The sequence below is a fragment of the Eutrigla gurnardus genome (genome assembly GCF_963514095.1).
Source record: "Eutrigla gurnardus genome assembly, chromosome: 18".
NCBI lineage: Eukaryota > Metazoa > Chordata > Actinopteri > Perciformes > Triglidae > Eutrigla > Eutrigla gurnardus.
This window is the reverse complement of record NC_139929.1, coordinates 8,205,176-8,232,504: the sequence shown is the minus strand read 5'-3', so window position 1 is coordinate 8,232,504 and position 27,329 is coordinate 8,205,176. Positions and strand designations below refer to the sequence as shown.

The 27,329-nt window shown below is 40.0% G+C and overlaps 2 protein-coding genes across 4 annotated transcripts; one reads left to right on the top strand and one right to left on the bottom strand.

Annotated features, from left to right (window-relative positions):
• Positions 1–1,066: 1,066 nt before the first annotated feature.
• mbtps2 (membrane-bound transcription factor peptidase, site 2) lies at positions 1,067–10,517 on the bottom strand. Its single transcript, XM_084033275.1, has 11 exons — positions 10,234–10,517; positions 9,280–9,428; positions 7,854–7,992; positions 7,168–7,271; positions 6,631–6,758; positions 5,183–5,301; positions 4,657–4,837; positions 3,495–3,601; positions 2,650–2,851; positions 2,211–2,286; positions 1,067–1,292 (listed from the first exon to the last, which is right to left on the bottom strand). The coding sequence occupies exons 1-11, from the start codon at positions 10,306–10,308 to the stop codon at positions 1,070–1,072; spliced, it is 1,503 nt and encodes a 500-aa protein (XP_083889401.1). The 5' UTR covers positions 10,309–10,517; the 3' UTR covers positions 1,067–1,069.
• A 2,592-nt stretch (positions 10,518–13,109) lies between these two features.
• Positions 13,110–27,318, top strand: smpx (small muscle protein X-linked). Of its 3 annotated transcripts, none has more exons than XM_084034352.1 (5): positions 13,110–13,206; positions 19,565–19,624; positions 23,091–23,177; positions 23,843–23,995; positions 26,628–27,317. In XM_084034352.1, exons 2-4 carry the CDS (start codon positions 19,589–19,591, stop codon positions 23,990–23,992), a joined length of 273 nt encoding a protein of 90 aa, XP_083890478.1. In that variant the 5' UTR covers positions 13,110–13,206; positions 19,565–19,588; the 3' UTR covers positions 23,993–23,995; positions 26,628–27,317. The 3 variants fall into 3 exon arrangements, with proteins under 3 accessions (XP_083890478.1, XP_083890476.1, XP_083890477.1); XM_084034350.1 differs by lacking the exon at positions 13,110–13,206 and adding an exon at positions 13,481–13,522 and having other exon boundaries at positions 26,628–27,318; XM_084034351.1 differs by lacking the exon at positions 13,110–13,206 and adding an exon at positions 14,319–14,459.
• The last annotated feature ends 11 nt before the right edge of the window (positions 27,319–27,329 follow it).

Below are 27,329 nucleotides of genomic sequence, written 5' to 3'. Positions count from 1 at the left end.
GTCGCTTCTAACTTCACCCCCCTTTGGATCCTAAGGACAAGCTACATGCTAGCAAATTAGCGCTGCGCGGAGTGCGCGCAAGAGCCATTGAGTACACGCACAGAGGAGAGGGAGGTATGTATCACCTCGTCTAACATCAGAGCAGAACATAGTTCAGTATGGAAATGCGGTGGTGTTTTCCTTTAACTGCATTTTGTTGTTGCTACATCAATAAAGATTAATCTAATCTAAAAATATTAAAAAAAACTAAACAAAAAACAAGTCTTCGGCTTATTAAGCAGTTTGAAATACAGTACTTAAATAAAAGCAGTCTTTTATTTCACAAGTTGGACAGATCAACTTTTACAACCGGATTGCAGACAGTGAGCGGCCAAGAGAGAGAAAAAATGAACACCACACTTTGAGGGAAAGTACGAAATGGTTCATAGACACAGAATGAATGTTCCCACTACAATACCAGAGGAAGAGAAAGACACTTAGGGGAGCAAATGTGTTTCACTTCAAATGTTGTCGGAGTCATCTTCATTCAGTAATTAATGTCCAAACCTACGAAGAGCCTGTCACAGGTCAACCAGTGAAATGCTTTTACCAATAAGGCTTTTAAAACGTCTCTCCTCTGAGTAGCCTTCAGCTCGCTGCAGAACATCCAGGCCGAGAACAAACAGTGCGTCAACAGGAAAATATGGCATTTTGGAAACGGTTTTCTGTCAAACTACGAACACGGATACTAACATTTGGAAAGAGTGTGCAGTCTTTGCAAACAGTCGCATAGGACAGTGCTTTACGGCGAGTGCATTATTTATTTGTATATGTGCTTTGTGAGTATACGGCAGCAACACAAGTGGAAGAAGGTTGGTTATTGTTTTCCCTGGCGGTCCATTAAAGCCTTCAACAGTCAACAGTCCTGGAATTGGGCAGCACTGCTGGGTAATGCAGTCTGCTCCCTGTATTGTTCACAGTTTAATGGTCCACATGTGACAAACATATCCTGAGAGGACAAACCTCAGTCCACATGGAGATTGAGTCACTTCGGGGGGTTTTTTCTTGCCGGAGCAGCTCGCCGCCGTGGCTACCGCGCCGTCACCATCCACAGGCCCAGGGCCACGTTGGCCGCCAGCAGGGCGCTGCCCGCCAGCAGCAGGAAGAAACCAATCAGCTCGCGCTTGTGACGGTCCGTAACCACAGTGACCAGCGTGGCCTCCAGCAGTGCGTTCAGCATCCACTGGCCGTCAAGAGCGAAGCACGGGACGGAGTTTACTACCGCTAACGCGCCAGAGAGGGACACCACGTATCTGAGACAGGAGGGTTAAGGAAATCTGTGGTAATGTCATTTTAAATCTTGCACAGGGATCTCCTCACAAGGTCTATTTATTAGCTGTGAGCTTTCAATCATTTGAATGATCTTCATCAGCAGATGGATTTTGCCCAGTAGATGTGGATTTGCGGAGATCGTGTGTTGTTATAAGACAAGAAAAAATAGTAAATCCACCTCATGCTAAAACTGATTCCTTGGTTTATTTATCACACTGACACTCTAGAAATATGTGAAAAGTTGCAGCAGCTCTAAAGCTAAATGTCTAAGCTAATCTAAGCTTGTGTATGAATAATAACTGCTCAACTTTCAAACCGTGTCAACTTTCAAAACATCATCAGTAAACTGGACGGTTTTCGAGGCCGCTGGTTACTTTCACAAAAACAAAAAAGTGGACCTTTAAACAACTAAATCATGGAGTGTGTCTTAAAAGCAAGATCGTAACTTTTGAAATGGGAAATAATTAATTCTTCCTCTTAGAAATAACTACTTGCTTAGATACTCTGGGGTTTTCTACTACAGCTTTCCTTGGTCTGGTATGACGAGTAGCTTACTTTTGCTAACTTTACATACTTCAGATTTAACGGTATGGCACATATCTGTCCAGCATTATGCTTTAAGTAGGCAAAATGGGAAATATGGGCCGTCCCTATCACTTAAAGGGGACATGCTAATCATCACTAGCTTGAGCCTATGGTGTTTAACACTGCATAAGTTAGCCTAGCAGCTGGTAATTAGCTAGCAACTTTCCTTCCTTCTACACTTACTTGGGTTTGTCCCGACAGAACACCAACTTTTTTATTTTTTATAGGTCTCAGCCTGCATGTACGTTTTTTCAGACTAACTTAAGTCAACTCCTCATACAGCCATCATCGGCCATCATCGAATTGAAGGATACTTGCAGAAGGTCTCAACGAAGACGGGCAGATCCAGGTGGAGGAAACCAAAGCGGGGGATAAAGTTGGTCAGACTCACTGGGGAAGAAAACACGGGAGGCGTTTCAGTCACACGGCAGGAATTCATACAAACACATCGTTGTATGAAGATCTGATCCATCCAACACTTTTTAGATCTTCTTAAATGGAAGCAGACAAGACAACGAGCTCAACACTGAAAATCAATTATATGACGATTACCAATAAAAGCATGCCTCCATTTAAGGTCTAAGCATTTTTGTTGCAACTTTTCCACTAAAATGAAAGCAATGTTTGCTTTAATATTTGCAAATATAGAGTAATGCATACAATATGTGTAACTCTATAGGAAAAATGAAAGAGACACTGAACACTTCATTAAAAAGACAAGTGAAGAAAGCAGCACACCGTACTGTAACGTACCGGCGTACTGAAGGTGCGGCGGATACCCCACAAACAGCATGTTTGTTTCGGGCGGGTGAGCCACGCGGATGAAGCGAGTCTGGTTCTCCAGAGACGGAGTGACGCAAACGCTGGCGGCGTGGGAGTGTCCGGTGGCGCAGTCGTCGTCGCTACGACACACCTGCGTCCCCGTCACCATCTTACGCACCGGCATGCAGGCGTACTGAAGTCAGAAGGAATTAACAGTCAGGAGTTTATCGTTATAGCTTTCTTGGTTTTTAGTTAAATACCTTTATCAAAGCACAAGCATCAGAACGTAGCACTATCAGAGCGCTAAATATGTTTAAACCTGACGGACCCTCCTCTGAAATCAGCTGCGTAGAAACAGTGATTTGCGGCTTTAGAGTCTCCGCTTTCCTTCTGTCTGGGCTACAATGACAGTAAATTAAATAAGGGCCAAAGATTTTATTTACAACCGCAAAAAGCAGGCCGACTGAGACCATGGCATGTCATCTGTCTATTGATCTCCACTTAATTTCTGGAAGGCGCCACTCTGTACACACACACACACACACACACACTCACAATTTTTTCAATAGATACATAAAGCTCAAACAAAGTGGGATCAATAAGAGACCTGACCAATCAGATTTGACATAAATTGTACGTTGGAGACAACCCTGATCTTTAAATAACATCATTCTGAAGTTTGTTTGTGGTTATTTATAATTGTTCCTTTTGAATAAAAGGAAGGAATATAAATATCTTTGTCTAGTCGGAAACCTGCTCACATCATGAAGCAGTCACAAGGACCGGCCAGTCTGCGTGTGTGCGTGTGTGTGTGTGTGTGTGTGTGTGTGTGTCACCTCTCTCTCTCTGCTGTTCTTGCCCCGGGGTTTCATGTAAGAGAAACAGAGGTCTGTCAGGCTGTTGTTGCTGCAGCAGTCCATCGTTCCATCCAAACGCTTGAAAGCTAGATGAGCAGGAAAGAGGGGGGGAAAGGATTGATGGACAGGCGAGTGGTTGATTAGATTTGTGTGTCTGGCTGAAACCTAAAGATGGATGTCACTTGGGTTTTTCCTCCTCTTTCTTTTCGTTTATTCGCAGTTGGTAAATCTACTAACAGGAGATGATTAGACAAGCACAGACTCTCTCACACACACTTCATCATAACAGAGATGATCACACTGACTCCTCACACGTCATCAGGACCGCCGGCTGTGTACTCACACAAGCTAACTCGACTGTTTACATATTAATAGCACATTAAATCAATGTGCAGCAAAATGCAATGTGAAGAAATCATGACTCGGTAGCTTGGAGCAGAAAGACAATCCTGCTACGCATTAAGTATGAAATCGTCCTTGAATCTTTAAAATTTTGAAAAAAATAACACAGAAAGGATGAAAATGTAGCAGTTGCTGTAGTAACGATGGGAAATGCAGTATTAAGTTACACACTGCAACTAAGACTTGTTTTCATTAGAAATGAATCTGCAAATTATAATTTTGATTAATTGTTTGACGTATAAAAATTATTTTAAAATTGTGAAACGGTGCCTTCAATGTGCTTGTTTTGTCAAACCAACCAATCACAACCTAAAGATATTCAATTGACTGTCATATATGAAGAAGAAAAACAGCAAATCTTCACATTCGAGAAGCTTAAAGCTGCCATTTTGGGATTTCTGCTGGAAAAATGACTGAAATTATAACTTGATGGACAAAATAGTTGCAGATGAATGTCATCAACTAATCATTGAAGCTCTACATGACGGTATTTTGTTCAAGACGAAGTCTGCCACTGTAATAGTTATCGACCACAGAGATGTTGAATCAATTATTTGGTAAGATTTTTGCAGCGAGTTGTTCAAGCATAACAAAAATTTGTGAAATGTATCAATTTCTGAAGTGATTATAATTAAAAAGTGAATGAGTCTCTATTCCAGAGGCACTGGCACGTATACTTGTCTTCTTTATATTTTGACAGGACCTTTAGTTGCCCTCACTGTACACACAGCACACTCACCACGTCCGTGAGCCCAGCTGGGCTGCAGGCTGGCGCTGGGGACACAGTATCCTATCTGTGGGGTGTGAGAGAAGTGAGACAGGCAGCTGCTCCACTCCTCCACACCCGTGACCGGACAGTCCTCCAGCCTGGTCACTATGTCCCCGACTGACAGACCCCGGGGACCGTCGGCCGCAGAGCCCTGGTCCAAAGACACAGACAATCGGTTGAAGCAGGCGTACTTTAATGATTTCATGTCTTGCAATGGTTGCCAATATTCAGACGGAGAGGGGATCGACGAATGCGCTCTTCCTTCCGACAACCAATAAGTCGACTAGCAACAGACACATTTCTCCAGAAGCCAATTGTGGCTGTGTGAATTAGCATAATAACATGCTATAGTGAACCATTTTTGTACTGAAGCAATGACCAACACATGTTGCTGCACAGATGCCAAATGTTCCTCACAGAGGAAATGTGACTCACTAGGTTTAGACAGAAGTAAATAAGATGTTTATTTGCATGCTTCAAAACCTGCTTCACAGACCTGGACGACCTCGGTGACCAGCGCCCCGCCGCCAGTGGAGTACATGGGAAAAAGTAAGATGGGCAACAGGAAGAGGAAGGCTAACGCTGCCAAACACAGAACAAAGTTGTGCCACACCCCTAGAGAAAGAAAAGACAGTTACAGTTATTGAAAAAAATGATGACAGAAATGCTCTTAAATTCAAAAGAACTTCTCAAATATAACCTTGAAACTTTCATAGTTAACCCTCCTGACTGAAGCTACTGGAAAGCTACTCTACGTTGCATTTTCCACCACATATTCAGAGTGTAGGATGTCGTGGCAAAAACGCTAACCGCTGCTCACTAAAAATAGCGGTCTATACCATGCAAGAACACCCATTCAGTCTCCCAAAAAAAAAAAACCAGCAGCATCAAGCAACAGGCTACACAAAGTCTCTGGTGAGGGGGAAATTAATAGCTGAAGGAAAGCTTGAGGGAATTCGTTTCTCTCGGGGAAAGAATTCCCAGAGTGTTTTATACGATTTTTAATTTTAGGCCTAAAGGGTGCGTATATATATATATATATATATATATATCCTCCACATTGACTTTCATACAGTAAACAAACTATTAAAGTTGCACCACCTATCTCTACAGGAATAAATAATAAACATGTTATGACAGAGAACCCCCCTGCGTACAGAGAGATCTCCGCTGTGGCGAGACAGAAAAATAAACACAGCATGCCGTTATGTCACCACTCCCCTGATGGGAATAGCCTCCTTCCCTCTCCCTCGCTGGTTTGTCATATGACTTGATGGGACGTCTCAGTTTGGTGCTCGCAGGCACTACTGGAGTTATTTTCTCGTCACATTAAGCTTAAGGAAAGCCTGGAGGAATCTGAAGCTAGTTGAAGATACAGATGGTTTTGCAGAAGCTCTTCACTGCCCTCTGAAGGCCCCATCGAGAAAGCACCATTTGGTAATGTTTCATTCACATTTAAGGCATTTAGCAGACGCTTTTGTCCAAAGCGACTTACAATAAGTACATTTGTCGGAAGAAAGAAACCACAACATATCATCAGCGATAAAGTAAGAGCGAAAAAAAATAGAAACATGCGTTAGGTCCTCATCTGTAATCTAGTAACATTCTTCTTGACCAGACTGCATTGAAAACAATCAGCCTTTAACTGACTCCTACGATGGCCCATATGAGACATCGGTCCCATTCATACGTGAATAACTGCCAGCTCCACCATCAATTCATTAAAATCTCATTTCCTTAATTGCGGAGTGAAATGATTTGATGTGAAGCAGCTGTCTGGTGTTCAGAAATAAATGACCCCAGGGTGACCTTCGCTGGCAAAACAGAGGCGAGTATTTAACTAAATGCTTGGAATAATTGTGATTAATAGCTGTGATCACATTAGCTAAATAATCACCGCTGCCCTAAGGAGTGATCAACACATCTCTGGATAGAAAGTCTTACCGGCACAGAAGATACGGAGCTGCTGAGTGGGTGATATGATGCTGAGGTGTGTGGTAAAGAGGTCCACAAACGCCCCGGGGTACACCACAAACACGAATATGCCGAAGCCGTTGACCCGGACTTGCTCCCTGCCGGGGGAAAATATTACACATTAAAAAAAGGAAAGGTCCGAAAGCTTTTCTGCCAACGCCAGAGCAGATTTGTTCATTTAAAAATAATATTTGTATGGCTTTAAGCATGTTACTCATCAGATGTTTAAAGATGTAGGTCAAAATGCTTTGACTCTGATTACGGTCTAATTCAAACACAGATATTAGAAAAAGTAAAAAAAAAAAAAAAGCACAGAGGCATAGAATGACACCAAAAAGGTAAAAATGTATTTACATTGAATAGATTTTTTTTTTTAACTGTGCATTTATATGGAACCACATTGGGCAACTCCCTTTTTTCTATCTAAATGGCTATTGGATGCTCTAGGCTCTGCCGGTTGTCATGGTAACAGATTGGGTTGTGGAATTGTGTGCGTGTGTGTTTTACCTCAATGCTGCCACAGCGTGGCCCAGCTCATGTATGACTCCGCTGAGCAGCAGGGCGATGAAGAAGTAGGCCAGCTGACTGGTGGGCAGATTGACACCAGGGACCTAAAGACACACCCCAAAAAAGCAGAGAAGCAACACACAACTGTGACTCACACAGAAACACAACATAAACACCAAGGAAATTACACTATTAAACGATGATGACTGCCCATCTGGCAAATAAACACAACATTTATATCACCTAGATGTATCCGATCTTCCTCCCTACTCTTTTATTTTGTCTCCTTCACATTAATAGTTTGGCTGAAGCTGTGGTTTTCTGTGTGGTCTGCATTTTCCTCCTCCGCCGGCTGTGTGGTGCATTTCCTCCAGGCTGAATACTCGGTTATAAATGGCCAACTAATAGCTTCCCATGAATCACCAGGGGTCCACTGGGGATAGCGCTCACATTAATGCATGGCTATTTGACACCGCCATGAATAAAAAGTGAACAGGAGAAAAATGCTAAACAAGAGCCCTTCTCATAATTAGGGGCATTTGTTTCGCCCCCTCATTTGAATATTGCAGGCTTTGTGTGAACTTTCAAGGACATTAACGCTCAGAGCTCCATTTAATCTCCGACCCTGTAGACTAAAACGAGACAGACAGCGATTCACAAATCCAAGCAGTCCGGTGTGTACGTACCACCACCTGCAGAGCCTGCTGACTGCCGATCCGAGGGTTGTCTGTGGTCATCTGAGCGAGCGTCTGCTGTAGTGTCTTTGTCAGCAGCACCACCGATCCCACCATGGAAACTATGCCAAACACCAGACCGCTGTTGAACCTGGCAGGGATAAAACATTCATAAACAATTATGCAACGAAAATCCATTTGTGATTCCAAATGTGATGCATTTATCTGTAAATGTGCATCTAAGTGCAGGTAAATTAAGTTAAAAGATTATCTGAGCTTGGTACTCATGATGAGAACATTATGCCGAGTCATGCTGATGGTTGGCCACTAACATTATGCTACAAGTGAGCAAATTCAAGCTTTTAGCACCTCTGACAGTTGAACGCTCAGTAACCCTGAGTGATACTTGTACCTGTGTGTAGTTTTGACAGGAAAATAGGCGTACACACAGCTGGGTGCCAATCAAACAATGCTAACACAGATACTTGATACTGGTTCTCAAACAAAAAGGTGAGCAACCTACACAAATGGTTAAATTAAACAGCAATGTACCTATACAGCTGTCCAAGCTTGGACACATAGATACTGAACAAAAGCAGACATATTTCAATCACTGAAAACCAAATTAAAGACAGTCAAATAAAAGGTCATCGCTGGCAACTCAAAACCATAAGGTACAAAGGGGGGCCGCACATTTCCAAACTCATCCTTGCAACACATTGGCTACCCTTTCGTATGCAAGAATTAATAGTAATTTATCACACATTGATAACATAGGTTGGAGTATGTTCATTCAGCATGTCCTCTGACCAAACAAGGTCACTAGTCACCTACTATAAACCAATTTATGCTATTACAATATATGTGTGTTTTATTTCCTTGATTTTTTTGGGGATTAACAGACCAACAGCAGTCTAGTGGTTAGCCTAACAGCAAGATGGGCCCAGGTTTGAACCTGGGTTCGGGACTGCGTTCTGTGTGGGTTCTCTGGCTTCCTCCCACAGTCCAAAGACATTCATGTTAGGTTAATTGTTGACTCTAAATTGCCCATCAGCGGGGATGTGATTGGTCATCCGTCTCTATGTGTCTGTTCTTTAACGGACTGGTGACCCTTCCAGGGTGTACCCTGCCTTCGCCCCAGTGTCAGCTGGGATCGGCTCCAGGCCCCCTGTGACCCCGAATAAGCCGTAACAGATGGTGGATGTTTGTATTAACATGGATTTTTATTTCATCAATTTTAATTCCAAGCTACTTTCATGAGCCCAGAGCTGTAGTTTCTCTGTTTAAATTCTGTTTGTATACATGTGCAATAGTAAAATAGAATAATGCATAATCCTAATAATAAATAGGACAAAGTGTTTACCATTAAGAGGAGGGAAGTACAGAAATAATGCAGGTTAATAATTGTACTCATTATTCATTAAACGGCTGTCCTCACCACAGGTATTGGGCTCGGGGGTTGATGCGGGCGCAGTATGCAAACAGCCGGTTGAAAATGGTGGTTTGCCATCTCAAGTGGAAAGGAGACAACATCAGCCCTCGACTCACCAGCCATGACTCGTAGCTAATCCGATAGGTCCCTGATGACTGTGGGAGTGGATGGAAAAGGGGAAAAGGTTATTTAAAGAGTAGTAAAACCAAGCAACACACCCCTAGAGTTGAGCGTGAAAGGTGCTGGATGTTTGACGCCAACATTAATTAAAATATCTGTTAATGATATATTGGCCAATATTTTTCAGACACACATTTTAATGGAGGATCCCTTAAATTTCGTTATGAAATAATTGTGACCGAGATATATAATGAGTGAGACATTCATAGTTGAAATTTACAGGCCAAAAATAAATCTGCTCAATGTTCTCTGGTGGAGATAAACTATGTACCGTTTCAAAATCACCTCAAATATATTTTTGGTAATTTCTTGCTATTTATCAGAACGTTTACACATCCCTTCGTTAGAATTGTTTATTGACATGTACAGTACTTGCTCTTTATCTGTTTTAACTTTAACAATAAAGATTATTCTGAATGGTCTAATACATGATTGGTAGTCTATCGCTATCGGTTGGGGTCTAGTTGTGATTCTTGTATCCACATTTTGCTCGTCAGAAAATCGGATTTTATTACATTCATTTGATTTTTTAAATTATTTTTTTTACGTCCACTTAATATGTTTATTGTTGCACAACACACCAAGGTCAATTCCTAGTTTGTGTGAACCTAATTAAACCTAAGCGGGAGGTTTCTACAGGTGAGACAAAGCGGGAGGTAACAGCTCAAACAACACGTCGTGAGGACTATACATCATGCTGCACTGAAACAACGGCTGGCTAAGCAACGGTGTCATTAGCTGGTATCCTATTAAGAAATAAAAACAAGGATGTTTAATCACCTTCAGCAGTGTGTCGGTGAGATAGACGACACACCAGACTCCCATCACACACACCAGCAGAGGAACAGGTATCATGGTGCATCAGAGGACTCTCCTTAAACACAATGAACCTAACTGCGCCGTCGCCATCACTCCGTCTGGCTGCTTTTCATCACGCAGCTAGCCGCGCTAACAACACATAACAATGTAAACATTTTAAATTAATTATAAATTAGAGAAGGTTTTGTTCCAAGAGATGCTCCGGGCTCTGAATCGAGACAACCGTCAGCAGTGAGACACACTTCCGGGTTTTGGTTCTTCTTCTTCGTCTTTTAGTAATGATACAGATGAATAGAACGGAACGCTACCGCCACCATGCGGTGAAGTAGAGCACTTTCCTTCTAAGAAATAGGAAAATATCTGTAAGAATAGCATTCCCTGGCTGACCACTTTTAATTTATTTATTTTATTTAGCAATTATACAAAACAATGCATATTATTCAAGATGGACAACATTTGTGAGATATCACAGTTTGCACTATATATTTTGAATTTGCCACATAGTGTTATTTTAGAGATTTTATATTTGCCCTTTTATTTGCACTCTTCGCACTTTGTATTGAAACTGCTGCAAAGCAATTTACCTGAATATAATTTATAACTCATGCTTACCCATTTCATGAAATATGAATTCTTGCAAGTCCCCTGTTTTCTGTTGATCACACTACACCACGGCTGTTGAGTATCCTTGACAAGTGCAGTGTGGGGAATTTTAAAATCATTAATTGAAAGCTGAAGCAAAGTTGATCAAATCTGATTATGAGAACATTCTTTACCAAGGGGATCTAGACCTTAAATGGAGCATAGAATAATTGATCAGGGTAATTGCAGGGCAGTAAAAAAAGAAAGCGTGTGTCTGGATATTGGATATCATCCTACCAAAAGGCCAGGAGGGTAAAAGGACACTAATAAATGTTGATGGTCTCAGATGCAATGAGGCAGGCAACAAGCTCCCAGTCTGACTCATTAAGCCATAAATGTGAGAGGGTACAGAAAACTGCTGGTGGTTGTATTTTGTGATGCCTTTCACATCGCTATTGACACAATTCAGCAACACAGAGCCTCCAGCTCGTCAGTATAAATGTTTTATTCACACTAAAAATGTTAAGAAGTCACATTTTAGGAGGGATTTTGTGTGACCATGTGAGGTTCAAGGTCAACTCTGCGCATTGACAATTGTGTTCCTCAAGTCGTGATATGCTACAAAAGTGTCGATGAGACACCAAAACGAAATCTTTTCACTAATTATCAGTCAGTTAGGCCCACAGTGACATATTTGTGGCTTTTCTCCGTGGTGGAGTAACAACATGAGCGGCTCGAGCAGAGAAACAGGACAGATGCCCTTATCTACATGTGACCTAACTTACCATTTCCTGCCAACTAAACAGCTGCCTGCGGACAAGAGGGACAAACTGTCAGACAGCGAAAACTATTATCTGATCACAGGTGAAAACAATCACACACCAGAGGGAGGACACGTCATGCCTTATTTATATACCAGTATTACCTCATTTCAATTATAATATAAATTCTACCCGAAGTCTTAGCCCTAAAATACTAAAATACCCGAAAATGTCACATTCACAACAAATGAAATATATGCAACTTTTAGTAGCTTTCAGGATTACATGACCTTTATCTGAAACAGATGATTTTGCCTTATAAACAAAGAGGAAACAGAGAAACAGAACAATGAAATACAATGACTCAGCATACACTACTTGTTAAATAAAATAATAAAAAAGAAAGAAATGAAGACAAGCAAAGAACGTTTTTTATTAATAATTGTTCACTGAAAAGGTGGAGCACATTTATTATATACATGGCAACAATATATTTGTTTTCTTTTTTTTGTCTTTCTGTTAAATAATACTTAAGTAAATACTATAATATACGGTCATAGGTTTACATTTTTGTTGTTTTGATCTGTTTTTAATACCTCTCTCTCTCCTCTGTCAGTGAATGGCAGAGTTGTCATGAAGCAGCCACTTTATTGGACTGTACCAACTTGAACTGAGGAGAGGGGTGATCTAAAGTTTCAATAGATTTTGGTTTGCAGTTATATTGTAAAGTTTAACCGTATTGAACTTTTGCTTTTTGTAAGTATACTTCACAGCTGTTTTGTAGGGAGAATAGTTGTACTCTGTACATTATATATAGAGAGATATGGGAATTGTTGGTTGTTGGTTTTGTTGTATTTCTTTGGATTGAGGTCATTTTACCAAAATCCTTGCCCAACTGTGCATCTTGAAATGGCCATCACGTACACTATACACACAAGAAGCTTGATTATGTTTTGCAGATCATTCTGGGTGAACTGTTTGGTGGAGACACCGTCCACGACTGTGCATCGACACCCACAGGTCTACCTGCAGAGCAGCTTCAGACCATTGCGACTTCAATTATTTTCTAGATGAAGTTTGGCCAGGCTTACTGCAAAACTTCAGCCACCTAGAATCAACAGCATGAGTCCAGCTGTAGCATTGTTAAATGCAATAACACATTCAGCGATGACAGCTAAGGGTTGTCCTTGCCAACAGGTAGGACCAGTGTGTGTGTGTGTGTGTGTGTGTGTTATATTTGCATAGTGTGAAATATACAAGCCTACAGTTTGAGGTCATTTAACTACCTGGGCACACAATAGATAAGTCTCATAGGATCACAGGGGTTTGATGCCATGAAGGTGGACAACTCCATTTGAGGAAAAGGTCAGTGGAAACAAACACACTCCAAAAGACTTCAAGATACAGATAATTTATACAGAAACACACACACACGCAGGCTGAAAACTCATTCTGCTTGTGATGGGTCGGATTCCTCTCAGGGAGGAGTTTCGTGCCTCTCCGAGCCAATCGGGACGAGTGGAAACAGGTCAGGTAGCGAAGAGGACCTCAGAGAGAGCAGGCAGGGCAGAGCAGCCGTGCACGCCAGGAGGTAAGAGAGCGCACACACATTCGCACACACGCATACACACACACACACACACACACACACACACACACACACACACACACACACACACACACACACACACACACACACCTTTAACTCTGTGAGATCACAGTTCCCCTCTGAGCCTGTGGATGTACATCTGTGTATACATGATATACCAGCAAAACCACTTGTGTGTGAGTGAGTGTCAGAGCAGAAATAGGACAGTGCCATTTTAGTCGCTAAGATTAGAGTGTTTTGAGTGTCAGGGTTTGATAGGATGCAGCAAAAAATGGAAACCATACTTGTTATAATCAACGTGAGTATCTTAATAATCAGATAGTTTAGAGTATAAGTGTGTTAAATGGTTCATTATTTAAATGCAGTTTGGTGTCAGAGTTAAATAATTTCCATTGCTAGGGCATTTTATTGTATTCATAGTTTAAAACGCCTAAAACGATGTTCAAATGTGGGACAATACTCATCATTATAAACATCTGTGAATTAACGCTTCAAAACCATGAAACCATTATCAACCCAGGGACCATACTTGTCATTATACACATTTGAGAAAATCAAGCACACAGTGTTTCTCACTTAAATGTTCCATATTTGAATGAAGTTTGGTTAAGCGGTTAAATTATTTCCCTCACCGGAGCATTTTACTGTAATGAAAAAAACCTTAAAAAGATGTAAATATCTGAGACCATACTTCATTAAAATATGTGTTACTATCATATAAGCAGTGTTTCACGTTCAAATGTGAGTTTTTTTTTCTTGCGGATTAATTAGGCCACTTTAATTATTGGAACATTTTACAAAACAATTTAAAAAACCTTCAAAAGACCTTCAAATCAGGGACCATACTTAGTCCTTATAAACTCTTAGTTTTAAAAACCTCAAAAGCAAAGAAGATCAAATGCCTGGAGCTGCTGTTTAACAATGTTTTGGTCCGTCACTCTGCATGTCCATGTGTGTCTAAGAGAGTGTGTGGATAGAAAGCAGGTCCCTTCGGTGTATCACTCTTCTATTTATAGTGAGAACAAATCCCAGATACGAGAGGAATCCTTCCACCACTTACGAGGCAGGGAGAGGGAGAGAGACAGAGAGAGAGAGAGAGAGAGAGAGAGAGAGAGAGGAGACAGAAAAAGAAATAGATGGAGAGTAGAGAGACATGGATAGAAAGTGTAAGTGAACAAGCGAAGTAGCGTGTTTAAAATCGAGCTTTAGACTTTACAGTGCTGTTTCCTCAACAGGTAAGATAGATCTACTTTGTTTGTGTGTGAACAGTCTGGACGTTTCCAATAACAAGCAGGAACACTTAGCGTTCCTGTTTAGTCCGAAAGTAACTTTCTTAAAGGGTGACGCTGGAAATGTTCTGTTTTTCTTATTGTCAACAAATCCAATGAAAATATGCCTCAACTAAACTCTTTCAGTATTTCCCAGCATTACCTTCCAGCTCCTGTTGCTCATCGGTTTCAAATGAAGTGTTTTTGAGGAAATATGCTTATAAATGCAAAGCCAGGAGATGATTAGCTTGGTTTAGAAAACAGTGGCATTCCTTGGCTAGCTCCCCCCTTACAGTCTTGATGCTAAGCTAAGCTAATCACCAACATTTTTGGACCTGGTTCTAGATGTAAAGTTTTTTTTAACACTTTTAGATCATATCCCATGTCTTAATGTGCAACTATTTAACAATACGCAAAATTAAACACTAAAAAATACATTTCTCCTAATTTTGATATAAAAATTAAAATAATCCTTTTCTTCTGTAAAATAATTATTAAGTGTGCTTACGTAAGCTAGTACTGAGCACGTTCCATTCATCCATCAATCAACCTGCAACTTTTAGAACAAGATTCTAAGCCCGCCCACTTTTTAGCAGTCCAAACAAATGCAAAGGATTTCAATGGAATTGAAAGGATTTCCAATGAAATACTCACAATCCAGAAGCTAAATATACTCTTCTGTTCCACTGGGACTTTGAGGGCTCACCAATTAAAATTCATCCTCAAGGGATCATGCATATCTGTAGCGAATTTCACACCAATCCTTCCTCTAGTGTGTCAATGTCAACATGGCGGCAACGGTAAAGTCACGATACTATCAGCCTCATCCTTGTTAATATAGAAAAAGTATCACATGTTTACACACACATGCTGTACCTAGTATCAGGAATACTTGTACCTGAGGTTATGAGTGTGTGAAAGAGTGCACGTGTGAAAGTGAAAGGGCTTCTGAGGCTTGGCAGCGTGGCGTCAGGGCACAGCTGCTCCTCATGGCCAACATAAATACCGTCCCATTGTGTAAGCATGGGTCCATAAGTGTATCTGACGTTGTGTATTTCAGGATGTCCAGGATTTTTGCTCCGATGTCAAGGACAGTAAGGCTCATACTGTATGTTGTTGCACAAACAGCACCTTAGCAACGGTATCTAAGGGCTGCCATTGAACGCAGCAGCAGCAGTGAGAGTCCAGGACTCATAGACAAGATAAATAGGCCATGGAAACTTCTATGCTAAGGAGCCACTTGGGTCAGTGTTGATCTGTGAAACAGCAGAAAGGGAGGGAGGAAGTAGAAAATAGCAGAAAGCAGGCTGAGAATAAACGAGGAAGAGGAGGACAAAGTGTAAGCCGATTTTGTTGATTTCTAATAGCTGATTCTGGCCAATATTTTGCACAGGGAGTGTTATATTTCACTATTTTAATGCTGAAGACGAATTATGTTGCACTGTAAACAATTTCTGTAAATTTACGGCAGAATTTCAACAGTAGTAAGGTGTTTTTTAATAAACAGTGCTTTACTGTTAATATTACAGAAAATTAGTGAAATTACAGCTCATTTACTGTTTTTTAAACAGAACTCTAATGTATTCATATTATACAACACTTTACCGTTAAAGTGTATTAGATAACAGTATCATGCATTATTTTTGGCATTCTGGGAAGAGCATTGCCTGAGCTGCACATGTGAAGCTCGTTACCTGCCATTCCGGATCCATCTCCATCTTACTAATTATTTGGTGAGTAGCAACTTTATTTCATTGTTTTATATTACATATTATATTATTGTTTGATTTGATTCGTTTTGTTAGCATTGATGATTACAGCATATGCACATGCTAGAATGAGTTTGGTTAGCAGCTAGCTTAATTTTCAAAGATGATAGTCAAACAACACAAGGAGCACATTTTAATTTCTACAAAGTTAACGTTTGTTGACCGCTGCATTTTGTCAGTGAATTAATGAAACTTTATGATAGTTTGTGTAAACATTTTACCGTCTATGTATTTTACTCTATTCGCACGAGATAAGTATTACCTGGGGACCTCTGGTAATTTGTAATGAGGAAGTTCTCTCTCTCTGTGAAGATGTTGAGCTGTCATATTGTGTCCTCCAGCTTCTGATGGCTCACTTTTCCCAGAACATTACACATCTGATCCTACTTGCAGATGTACGTTTTCTTTTTATATATACATATACTATGTCATACAATGACTCATCTTATAACAACACAATTTGTAATTCACTTTCTATGTCCTAGGGATCTGCCACTACAGCTGACATTGAGAGGACCATCAACATACCTGAAACTCCTCGTCTGATACTACTTGGTATGTTTACACCACTGCATATGCAAGCAACAAAATGTTCTATTAAAAGGTACCAGGAGGATGTTTAAGGTTGGAATGTTATGGTTTGCTAAGGTGTTAGTTCATGGCTTGGGACATTTTTTTTTATCAGGATGGGGGGAATGAGGGGCAGAAATGTTAATTTTGTATGCAAGAAGTTGCGAATATAAGTTATTTTAGAGCTGATCTCTCTCTCTCTCCCCCCCCCCCCCCCTTCTCTCTCTCTCTCTCACACACACAGGCACACACAGGCAAACACACACACACACACACACCCACACAGACGCGCACACACACACATACACACACACACACACACACACACGGCTACTTGCAGGCTGGATTGAGAAACCTGGTGTCTTCGAGTGAGCCGTAACTCTCCTGCTGATGTTCTTGGACTTCCACACTTACAGTACTGTATATGTTCGTAATACTGTTTTTAACATGTAATTGTAACATGTAATACTGTTTTTAACATGTAATTGTAACATGTAATACTGTTTTTAACATGCAATTTGTTCAGCATGTGAAGTTTTTACATGTAATCTTTACATTCAAATAAAAGTAAAGTGCAATAAGAAGCTGCTTTTTCTCTTACATTTTAATCACAGGATTGAAATATCAGTAGGTTAATTTATTATGGTTTGCCTTCCGTGCTTGTGGCCAGGTTCAAACAGAGATTTTGTGAAACCTAAAGTCAGTCACATGTAACATGTTTTTCTTAACAAAAGTGCCTTTAACTGTGTGCAATCATATTTTTTTGATAGATTATTGAAACGTATAAATAATACAAACTAAATAGTCATTTATTTGTAAAACACAGTGAAAGTAATTTTAAATATCAGTTTAAACTGTATTTTTCATTTACAGGACAAAACTGTAAATTGAGTAACAGTAAAAATATGTAGATTTTACAGAAATATAATGGCAACCCAGCTGCCAGTTCATTACTGTTTTTTTACAGTTCACACTGGTTTTTTTATTTACAGTTTAAAGCTGTTACTTTCAGTGACAGCAAAAAGATGTTAATTTTACAGTAACATAATGGCAACCCAGCTGCCAGTTCTTTACTGTTTTTTTACAGGAAAATTTCTAACAGTGCAGTTATGTGTAGCCTCAACAGAAACCGACAGCATTGAAATACATCCAAAACCCTACAGTTTCTCTTTCCCCTGTTTATCTTCTGCTTTTGCACGACACATTTTTCGGCCTACTTTACATAACGGCAGATTTAGCCCTCGAAACAATGGGTCCGTGAATTCAGGAGGATGTGGAAAGAAGCAGGCTTCTTGTGAACTTGTTACTATGCTGAACTGTTAATGGCAAAGTTAACTCCATCAGTTGGTTGAAAACCAGGTGGCGACCACCGGTTCTGAAAAGTGAAGCCAAAGCAGAAGTGCCTAAAAATTGCATTCTCTCTGCTGGCCATCAGGGGGAGACTTCTCTGGTTGTTAAAAGAAGTCTAATTCCATGGAAGTATATGAGAAAATGACCCTAATTCTACTTGATTTACTACCTCAGTAAACACAGTTTATGGTCTCAATCCTTAGTTTTAAGTCTTTTTCATTATGGTCCATTTAGAGGCAATTAGACCATAAAGTAGGGGTTACTTTATGATGTGGCTGCCTAGTGATTGACAGGCGGCGACCACGCTACCAATGCAATTAGCTATACTACTACAGTTGCTGTAACGTTTACCTTGAATTGTGAAGCTAACTTTCTTAACAGCTACACAAAACATTTTCAGTCCATGAATGTTAATTGTAACATTTTGGTCACCTAAAAACAAGATGGCAACGGCCAAAATACCGAACTCAAGACTTCAAAACAGCAGTGTCCACAACCCAATGAGTGATGTCATGATGACAGTCCCTTAAGGGGGACTCTACAACAATGTTATTTTTGTCATTCGAGCTGAACACTATTGTGTATCAAAGTGAACAGTACCCAGATGCCACCACGTGTCCTTCATCCTCTTCCTCTTCTGTTTGCCTGACACATTTTGACAATTGAATGGACTATTGTGCATGTGATGACCTCCACGATGAAAGAAGTCATACATGTTTTGAGGAGATCAACTATTCAACTGAGAAGCAACATAATCAGTTTTGATCAGCAAGATATATTCAATCAGTAATTGTGCAAATTGTACTAGAAATTGCAATTTGTTTAAAAGAATGATAAATTCAAACCTGTCGTGGCATCAGTGCCGTTTGGAGGTTAATACATAGCAATAGAGGAAAACTGTAATAGGCTTACATAAAGGTTTCAGTTAGATCTTGCTACAAACTTTAACAATATGTAACGCGCAATTATCCGGGAGTTTATGTGGTTTGTGTAGATTTGAATAAACCCATTTAGAGTCTGTCATTACTGTTCCCAGTAAAACATTTAGACTTTCTCCACACATCACTCTACTCAGTATAAAGGTTCTCTCTCACACACTTGCTGAAACAGAGGCACTGTTGCGTTTTTATTTTGACATTCCCCTCTCATGAATGATTCAGAGAACAGTTCCTCTACCTGCTTCTCTCTGTAAGAGTCGCTAAGCAACTGAAATGCTATCCCGGCCCTTTAAAACCACAGAAACAGAGTCCCAGTGCCCCCAATACACACACCCTCTCACACACACACACACACACACACACACACACACACACACACACACACACACACACACACACACACACACACACACACCTGAATGTCTGTGATCTGTGCTTCCTCCAGGTCCGTGGACTTACCGGGGGGATTATGTCCAAACCGTCATCCAACGTTAAGGCCCTTCAGGTAAAAGATTTCCATCTGTTAGCACAATAAGGTTGTGGATGTGTGTCATTAAAAAAAAAAACATCCTGTCCAAGTTTTATTCACGCCAAGAGTAAGATAGGGTAAATGCTTAATAACTTAATAATGCTTAATAACTCGTCATCCTGTTTGAAATAATGATGCCAGGTGTTTCCACATTAAAGGTATTTATTGGTAAAGGCAAATACAGAGTTCAGACTGTGCATAATACAGTATCAAGGCTTTGTTAGTGCAGAATTAGCGAGGCAAAGAATGAAGAGTTTCTGTGTTTGCAAATGTGCGTTGTAATGGCTTTGTGCGTGCATGTCAGAGAGGGTTTCTTTCATCGTCTCTCTCTCTTTCCTCATTGTGCTCATTTTCACGTCTAACCATGGGATAGGCATCTGGACAAACCTTTCTTACACCAATGCAGTACAAACACTTTCCTCATCTCAAAGTTAATCACAAACAAGAACAGCAATACAGATTTACAGTATGAATAATAGACATTTATATTAAAAATAAAAATTCGCAAAAGTTCCATGCTAGTATAAGGATGGGTTTTTATCTTTAAACATTTTCAAAAGCATATCATATCTTTCTTTTTTACATTGATTTTCCAGACATTTAATCTGTACAGTATGAAAATCAATCGTTTTTATTTCAGGTAATGTGGTTTCAAGCAGGAAGTGGTTGTTTGCGCATTTAATAGCTGCAAAGTCCAGGCTTTAAGAGGCTTTTCATCGCAAACAATAGAAACATTTACATGATCCCATTTACAACATCTATGTCGACCACTTTTTTGCATCACAGGTTTGATTTTCTGTTAACGTTATTTTATTGCCATTTTGGCTGCAGCTTCTTAAATAATGGATGTAATATATTGTTATGCCTTTGAAAATGTTTGGGAGGAATGCAAATTATTTGTGGTTTAAGGGGCTAACTTTTGCACAGACACCAGCATGGTCCTTTAGCAAATGGCCTGTGCAGAACAATTAACCGTGGCTAATGGCTCCTATAGATCCCCTTTTACACGGGACACCCTGTGTTTTATACCCAACTATAAAACACACAACTTACAGTGTTGGGTCGCCACCATAACGGCTGCTGTCTGAATTATATTTGTGCTTAAAAAGAACAAATCACAACAGGATATTTTTTCTGATCAATAAAGGGAAAATATAAGATAGAGCCTTGCTCAAGGACACTGCAGCAGGGACACATCTGGCATTGATTGACTGATTGAAAGAATGACCCTGCTGGTCCTCAAGTTATCCGTCTTCCATCCTTATATGGATGTTCCTGTTCTTCAGCTTATTTCACCTTCAAAATGAATTACTATAATTTGATGAAACCCACGGCATTTAAATCTCCCGTAAAGTTTGTCAGACTGAACAAAAGTCACACTCTGTAGTTCCATCTCTGCCTCCTCCCAGATTAATAGTCACTACCGTCTTTTTATAGCTCCGAAAAGGCAAGCAATAAAACGTCCATTACATTTCCTACCAAACAGCTTGTGCAGCACAATTGGAGCGTTTTGTGCCCAAATGTTCCCAGTGTTGATCCCAAAACCCAATATTTACCACCCTGATACAAACCCTTCACTAACATTACTCTGGCTGCATTCTGTAAGCAGTCTAAAGTAAGGAAGCTGAGTGGAATCATTAATGTGCACGAAAAGAATGGTAGAAGTACGGTAGGCTACATGAGTAAAAATCTGAAGTACTTGTACTTTACTTGAGTATTTTTATTTTGTGCCACTTTATACTTCTACTCCATTTCAGAGCCAAATATTGTTCTTTTTAATTTAGTACATTTATAGTGGTGACTATAAATATACATATAGTTACAATTTTCTTTTCAGATTACATTACATTACTCAATAAATCAATCAGAGGACAATTCATCTGCACCAATTGAATAATTGTATGCTTTTCTCTGTTTTTATATCATTGTAAACTGTATATATTTGGTTTTTGGACTGTTGTTCGGACAAAACAAGACATTTAAACACCTACTCTCTGACTTAATATTCAATCGCTTTGTTAGATAATGAAAATAAGTTAGTAGCAGCCCTAAATTACCCAACAGTGTATAAAATAAAGAAATAACTCTCGTGGGGGCCCGTTTATGACTACTTATGTTTGATACGTTTAATAATTGTGCTGTAGATGCTGTTTGGTTGCCAAATTGTTGTATCCATCACAGTGAACATTATGCCTGCGTACATTTTTGAAAAAGTTACATTATCATAATGAATGTTCAGCTTCTCATCATTATATAAACTGCAGGATTCAGCGTTTCTTTGGAGCTTAATGGAGACTAAAAGCACATCAACATCTCTTCTACTGCTCCATCCATTCTATCTTTAGATGTGTGACCTCCAAAGTTATAGTGCAAAAGAACAAAAACACAGTGGGATGGAACTTTAATTAAATTACAATACAGGGGGCTTTTTGGATTTCGGGAATTCATTTTCTTCCCCAGGAGAAAATCGACACCACTCTCATACTTCTCTGTTGATGCTACAGCCAGGAGACATTAGCTTATAGCTTAGCATAAAGGCTGGAAGCAAGCAGAAACAGAGCCTTAAAAATTTTTTTTGTCCGTACAGATCAAACCAAACAAGTGATTAAATAATTGGATTTCATATGTTTGGACACTGAGCTACTTACCATTGTTTCCAACCTTTATGCTAAACTAAGCTAATCCTGACACTAGCATCACTTAACAGACAGATCAACCCTGCCTCACAAAAGTAAGTTGCCGTACATGGGAACTGCAATCTCAGGGAAAGTTTGGGTGGGAATGTCATTTTTAGGAGAGAAGGCTGGACTGGTGTCTTTTCATCTTGTTCTCGACCAGAAAGCAAATCAAAGTGTTCCCTAAAATGCATTGAATTTTAGATTTAGGGTGAAACCTTTGGTTGATATGTCATAAGATGATTGCCATCTGCACGCTAAGCCTAACAACCAGCCAAAGCAACATTACAGCGATACAAACCGGAGAGTAAACATGCTGCAAATGAGGCGTTTTCTTCCAGAAATTCAAACAGTAATGTCTGGAAAAAAATAAAAATCCAGTGCCCTCCGTGACACACACACCACACTCCCTCTCTGTACAGCTGTACAATATGAGAATATATACAATACAGTACAGTACAATGCAAAAAAGAAATACAAGTGACAGGACGTCGCAGCAGTAGAACATCAAGTTAGCAGGCGGATCGCTGAGCTTTGTGTATGTGTGTGTGTGTGTGTGTGTGTGTGTGTGTCTCAATTTTCATAAAGACACAACAACCTTTTTAGGGACATGGCGATAACCAGGAAGTGCTGGTCATAATCAAAACAAGGGGTTTTGAGGAAACAGGCGTAAGCCTACGTACACACACACATGCAGCGACACAGTAGACGGGGAATTTGTTTAAAGTGTTGAGAGTATTTCATTGGCTGTTCTTTCTGTCCGTCAGGCTAATTTGAACATCCCGATGGGAGCTCTGCGTCCGGGGGCGGGACATCCTGTCAAGAGGAGAGAGGAGACAGCAGACACAGAAGAGGTGAGACAACACGGGAAACAAACACACACACACACACACACACACACACACACACACACACACACAAGCATATCTGTGTTTCTACTGATCCCCGAGAGGGATCATACCGCCACGCAAACAAAGAGCAGCAACTAAAACAAAGTATAAAGACAAAAGTATATGAGGCTAAATTCAACGTCCTTTTAAAGGGTCCAACTGGAAAGGAAAAAGGTCTGGACGAGTTTGCAAATTTGGCTTTAACTAACGCTTTCTAACTAGCTAGCTGTAACGTCTCTGCTTTGTCAGTTTGCAAACTAAACACAGGCTATTCTTGAAAAGTATACAGTTAATCTGCATATTAATATTCTGTTGACATGCCTGGAATCTTCAACCGAGGTGACCGCCTATGCCACAGGCCACCAATGATCTTGGTGGTAATATAATACTAAATACAATCTGCAATGACGTTGAAGTCATTATTGGGATAATACATCATTTTGAAGTAGTCAAAGAACAATCACTGCACATATTTGATTAATGCAGTGAAAACAATATGAGTTTAGAAGATTTTATGATGTAGCTAATTTATAATAATAATAATAATAATAATAATAATAATAATAATAATAATAATAATAATAATAATAATAATAATAATACAGTTTGTTTGTATTATATTTCCTCAGGCTCATTCACCAGAGGAGCCCAGCGCTGCTCCTCAGACACCGGAGGAGAAGAAGGCGTTGCCGGGCGCGGTGAAACTGCCCGGTCCTGCTGTCAACCTATCAGAGCTGCAGAACGTCAAAAGCGAACTAAGATGGGTCACTAAGGATTAACATGTAGGTGGCCATCGTCATATGAACACCCACCATTGCCCTATTCCTCACTGCTTCATATTAAAAAAAATTATAATATTCCTTTATACATTTTTTCTCATGTCTTTAAAACCAGATACAATGTTATTACATAAAATAAAGAAATATTTTCCCATTCTATATATTGTTTTGGTTTGCCAAAAAATCAAACACAGAAGGAAGGGAGAAATATGGAAATAGGAATAATAAATAAGGAAATATACAGTATGCCTGTCACGTTACCGTTTAATTTTTGTATCTTATTTTATTTGATAAATGAAAAATAAAGCACAAAAATGCACATGCATGAATAAAATTAATCAGGATAGCATAATAAAGTCACATGACTTGATCATATATATCGTTGAATACTAATATCCCATTTTTACACCAATACACTTAATTAAACCATACAAATATAAACATTATGCAGCGATGAAAACAATTAAAAAAAAACACAAATTCAGAGACCAGACTAGAGCTTCAGAGTGGTGATCAGTTAAACCCTAGAGAGGTTATTTTATTGATACCTTGTAAACACCGAAAAGTATGAAGGCCTATTGAAACTTTGATAATAAAATCAATTGTATTAAAAAACAAAACAAACAGAAGTCACAATACTAACTTTGAGGACATGTCATCAATTCTTGCTCTTCTGCTTTTGTTTTATTTACTTTTTAAAGTGTCAAAAACCTGACCATTAGAACCGTCACTGTAGTAGGATGTGTTGAGGGGCTTCTGTGTGAACAGCTCATTTGTGTATTGTTACCAAATGTCCTACTGATCCGTGTGACGCAGCTCTTTTGAGAGTTGTGCAGTGCAGACGGCGTCAGCCTTAAACAGTCCAAAGACAAAAATGCAAATCAGAACCAGTCAGCGAGGAAGCACAAACTGAGTCAGCGGTTCTTTGTGAATGATGCAAATCCCGTCTGTGGGTGTAAAAACAGAACACAACTTAACTCACGTTACAAATGCAGGTCTACATCATCCGATAAGGAAGTATTCAGACCCTTTACTTAAGAAAAAGTACTAATACCACACTGGTAAAACACTTACAAGCACAAGCCCTACATTCAAATCATTTAAATCAACTTTTCAAGCACAACTGATGAATATTTGATAGGTTCAGCCTCTCAGATGTGAGGATTTTATGTTTTCTTTCTTATATATGACAGAAGATTGAGTGAGTACTTGCAGTGTTCGGTCCCACCACAGGGTGTCAGTGTAGTCTGTGCAGTCTTTGCTTGGGTCAAGCTTCGTGTGTGTTGATGCCTCAGTGTGTGGGCAGGAGGGCTTGAGTCAGGCTCTATATTTACACTTTATAGAAGAGCGTGTGTGTGTTGTAGAAAGTGTGTGTGTGTATTAGTGTGTGTGTGCACACTGAGGGGCAGTCTGTGCTGTGACTCTCTCAGCGGGACGCAGAAACCACAATATCCAAACACTGTGGCCCTTCTGCCCGGCCCAAACCACGTGGGAGTGCTGTGTAGGAGATAAACGAGAAGCTGGTTCAAGTTTTAGTTGGGAACATGTTTCTCTGAGGGAGGAGAAAGTGATGCTGCGTGCTATTTCTGAGCAGGATCACGGTGTCTACTTACACTGCCAAAGTGATCAAATAGATTAAAAAATGCCAGCAGCAGCAGCAGCAGCAACACATGCCTGATTTGTGAGTCCCACGATGCAATGCGCAAAGACGACAGAGGAGTGACTCACAACTGCGAAACAAATACAAAAGGTGTCTAAATGAAAGCAAAAAGTGTTAAATATGAGAAATATATTTTTGATTGACGTCCGTTAGCTCATGTGATTGTTGAACGTCCCAAAACCACGAGGGCATTAATGTGCTGCTGTGACCTAGTTCAGCCCAAAACGTTGGCTGGGGTTAAAGGTCAGGTCATGTTAAAAATGTCTTTATGGTGCTGGCTTTGTGCGCTGGGGCTTCGTCATGTGTTCAAACAAGAACACAAATTGTCTAAACCATCATTGTTTGATAGTTATACAATGAAAGTTATTATTCACATGGTTTTTACTATAAGGCTAACGTTTGAGCCAAAGATTCTGGGACCCACTTTGCTTGTTTATTCATTCAAGAGCATGAAAGCGTGAGCAAGTCTTTCTCACACAGCTGCAGGCTAACATTACCATTTTATCACTGAAGGGTCAGCAATGCTCACTAGCATAATTGAGCATGGGGCTGCATCATTTTAAAGCTAACAAAGAATCCAGGGCTTCATATTATTAGCTTCACCCTCAGCCTCTTGTACTTTTACGCTAGCGTAACGGTACTTAACCGGCAGACCTGCCATGTAGCACTTTGGCTCCATCCACTGATGCTTAACGTGAAGCCTGAATAGCTGCAATGCCTCCTGGGAAGTGTTTGTATGATTGAAACTCTTGAGATGGAAATAAACATGTGTCAGACAGTAAGGGGAGATCAAGGCATGGTGAGAAAATGGGCAACGGTCAGGAGAGAGATAAGTGCAGGGAGAAACCAGGTGTATGGTCAACCGGATATTATACACAATGCTGCATCCTGGCTGTCTCTCAGGGGTCAGCAGCTCCGAGACCTGTTGATACCAGAAAATCCCTCACAGTCTCTTTGTGTGTCTCTCTCCTCCAGGACCCCCAGCCAGGCGGAGAGGACGACAGATAGTCTTCACAGACACAGATTTGCCCGCTGCCACCGAAGAGTCTACAAGCGATCTAATCCCAACGTGTTCGGAAGCAATAACAGCTTTGTGATGCCGACGCCTGCAGAATCCACCGAGAAGCAGGCAACCACGCTACAAATATCTGTATTTACCTTGTCATCAGGTTATTTTGTCACAAATCTAAACTCAAATCATAATTTGCACAAAAAGTTAAGTGACCTCAAGATAAAAGCGAGATATTCCGGCTCGTTTCTGCTGCAGAATAGACTCCTCTTTACTGGTTGTGTTGTTGTTTTTTTTAGTTTTCTGAGTATTTTTTTGTCTGAAGTAGCTGTTTTTGAAGGACATTTGTTGACAATTGACATATGAGGAATCCATTTGACTAAAAAAACAAAACTGTGATTCCCCTTCTGACTCTGTGATGACGCTTCTTTTCCATACTGTCAAAACTCCAACTACTCATCACTGATTTATACTGAAACTTTCTATTAAATTATTCATTTCTAAATGTTGTTATAATTTGCGATGATACGACGGGGTTTAAGTTCAATTGTTCAACGTTTTGGGGGGAGAGGGAACATGAAGTTTTAGTGGTTTTATTGATATGATTCCCAGGAACTGGTGTCTTCAGGAAAATGCTGCAATAAATCAAGATTGTTCTAATAATCCAA

What these genes read in the sequence shown, in the direction of transcription:
- smpx (XM_084034350.1), top strand. Translation starts at nt 13,484, where the DNA reads ATGCAGCAAAAAATGGAAACCATACTTGTTATAATCAAC. An exon ending in CCAACGTTAAGGCCCTTCAG is followed by an intron (nt 19,625 to 23,090) that starts GTAAAAGATTTC and finishes TCTGTCCGTCAG; the next exon opens with GCTAATTTGAACATCCCGAT. An exon ending in AGACAGCAGACACAGAAGAG is followed by an intron (nt 23,178 to 23,842) that starts GTGAGACAACAC and finishes ATATTTCCTCAG; the next exon opens with GCTCATTCACCAGAGGAGCC.
- mbtps2 (XM_084033275.1), bottom strand. Translation starts at nt 10,308, where the DNA reads ATGATACCTGTTCCTCTGCTGGTGTGTGTGATGGGAGTCTGGTGTGTC. An exon ending in TGGTCACCGAGGTCGTCCAG is followed by an intron (nt 4,838 to 5,182) that starts GTCTGTGAAGCA and finishes TCTTTGGACCAG; the next exon opens with GGCTCTGCGGCCGACGGTCC. An exon ending in AGAACAGCAGAGAGAGAGAG is followed by an intron (nt 2,852 to 3,494) that starts GTGACACACACA and finishes TTCTGACTTCAG; the next exon opens with TACGCCTGCATGCCGGTGCG.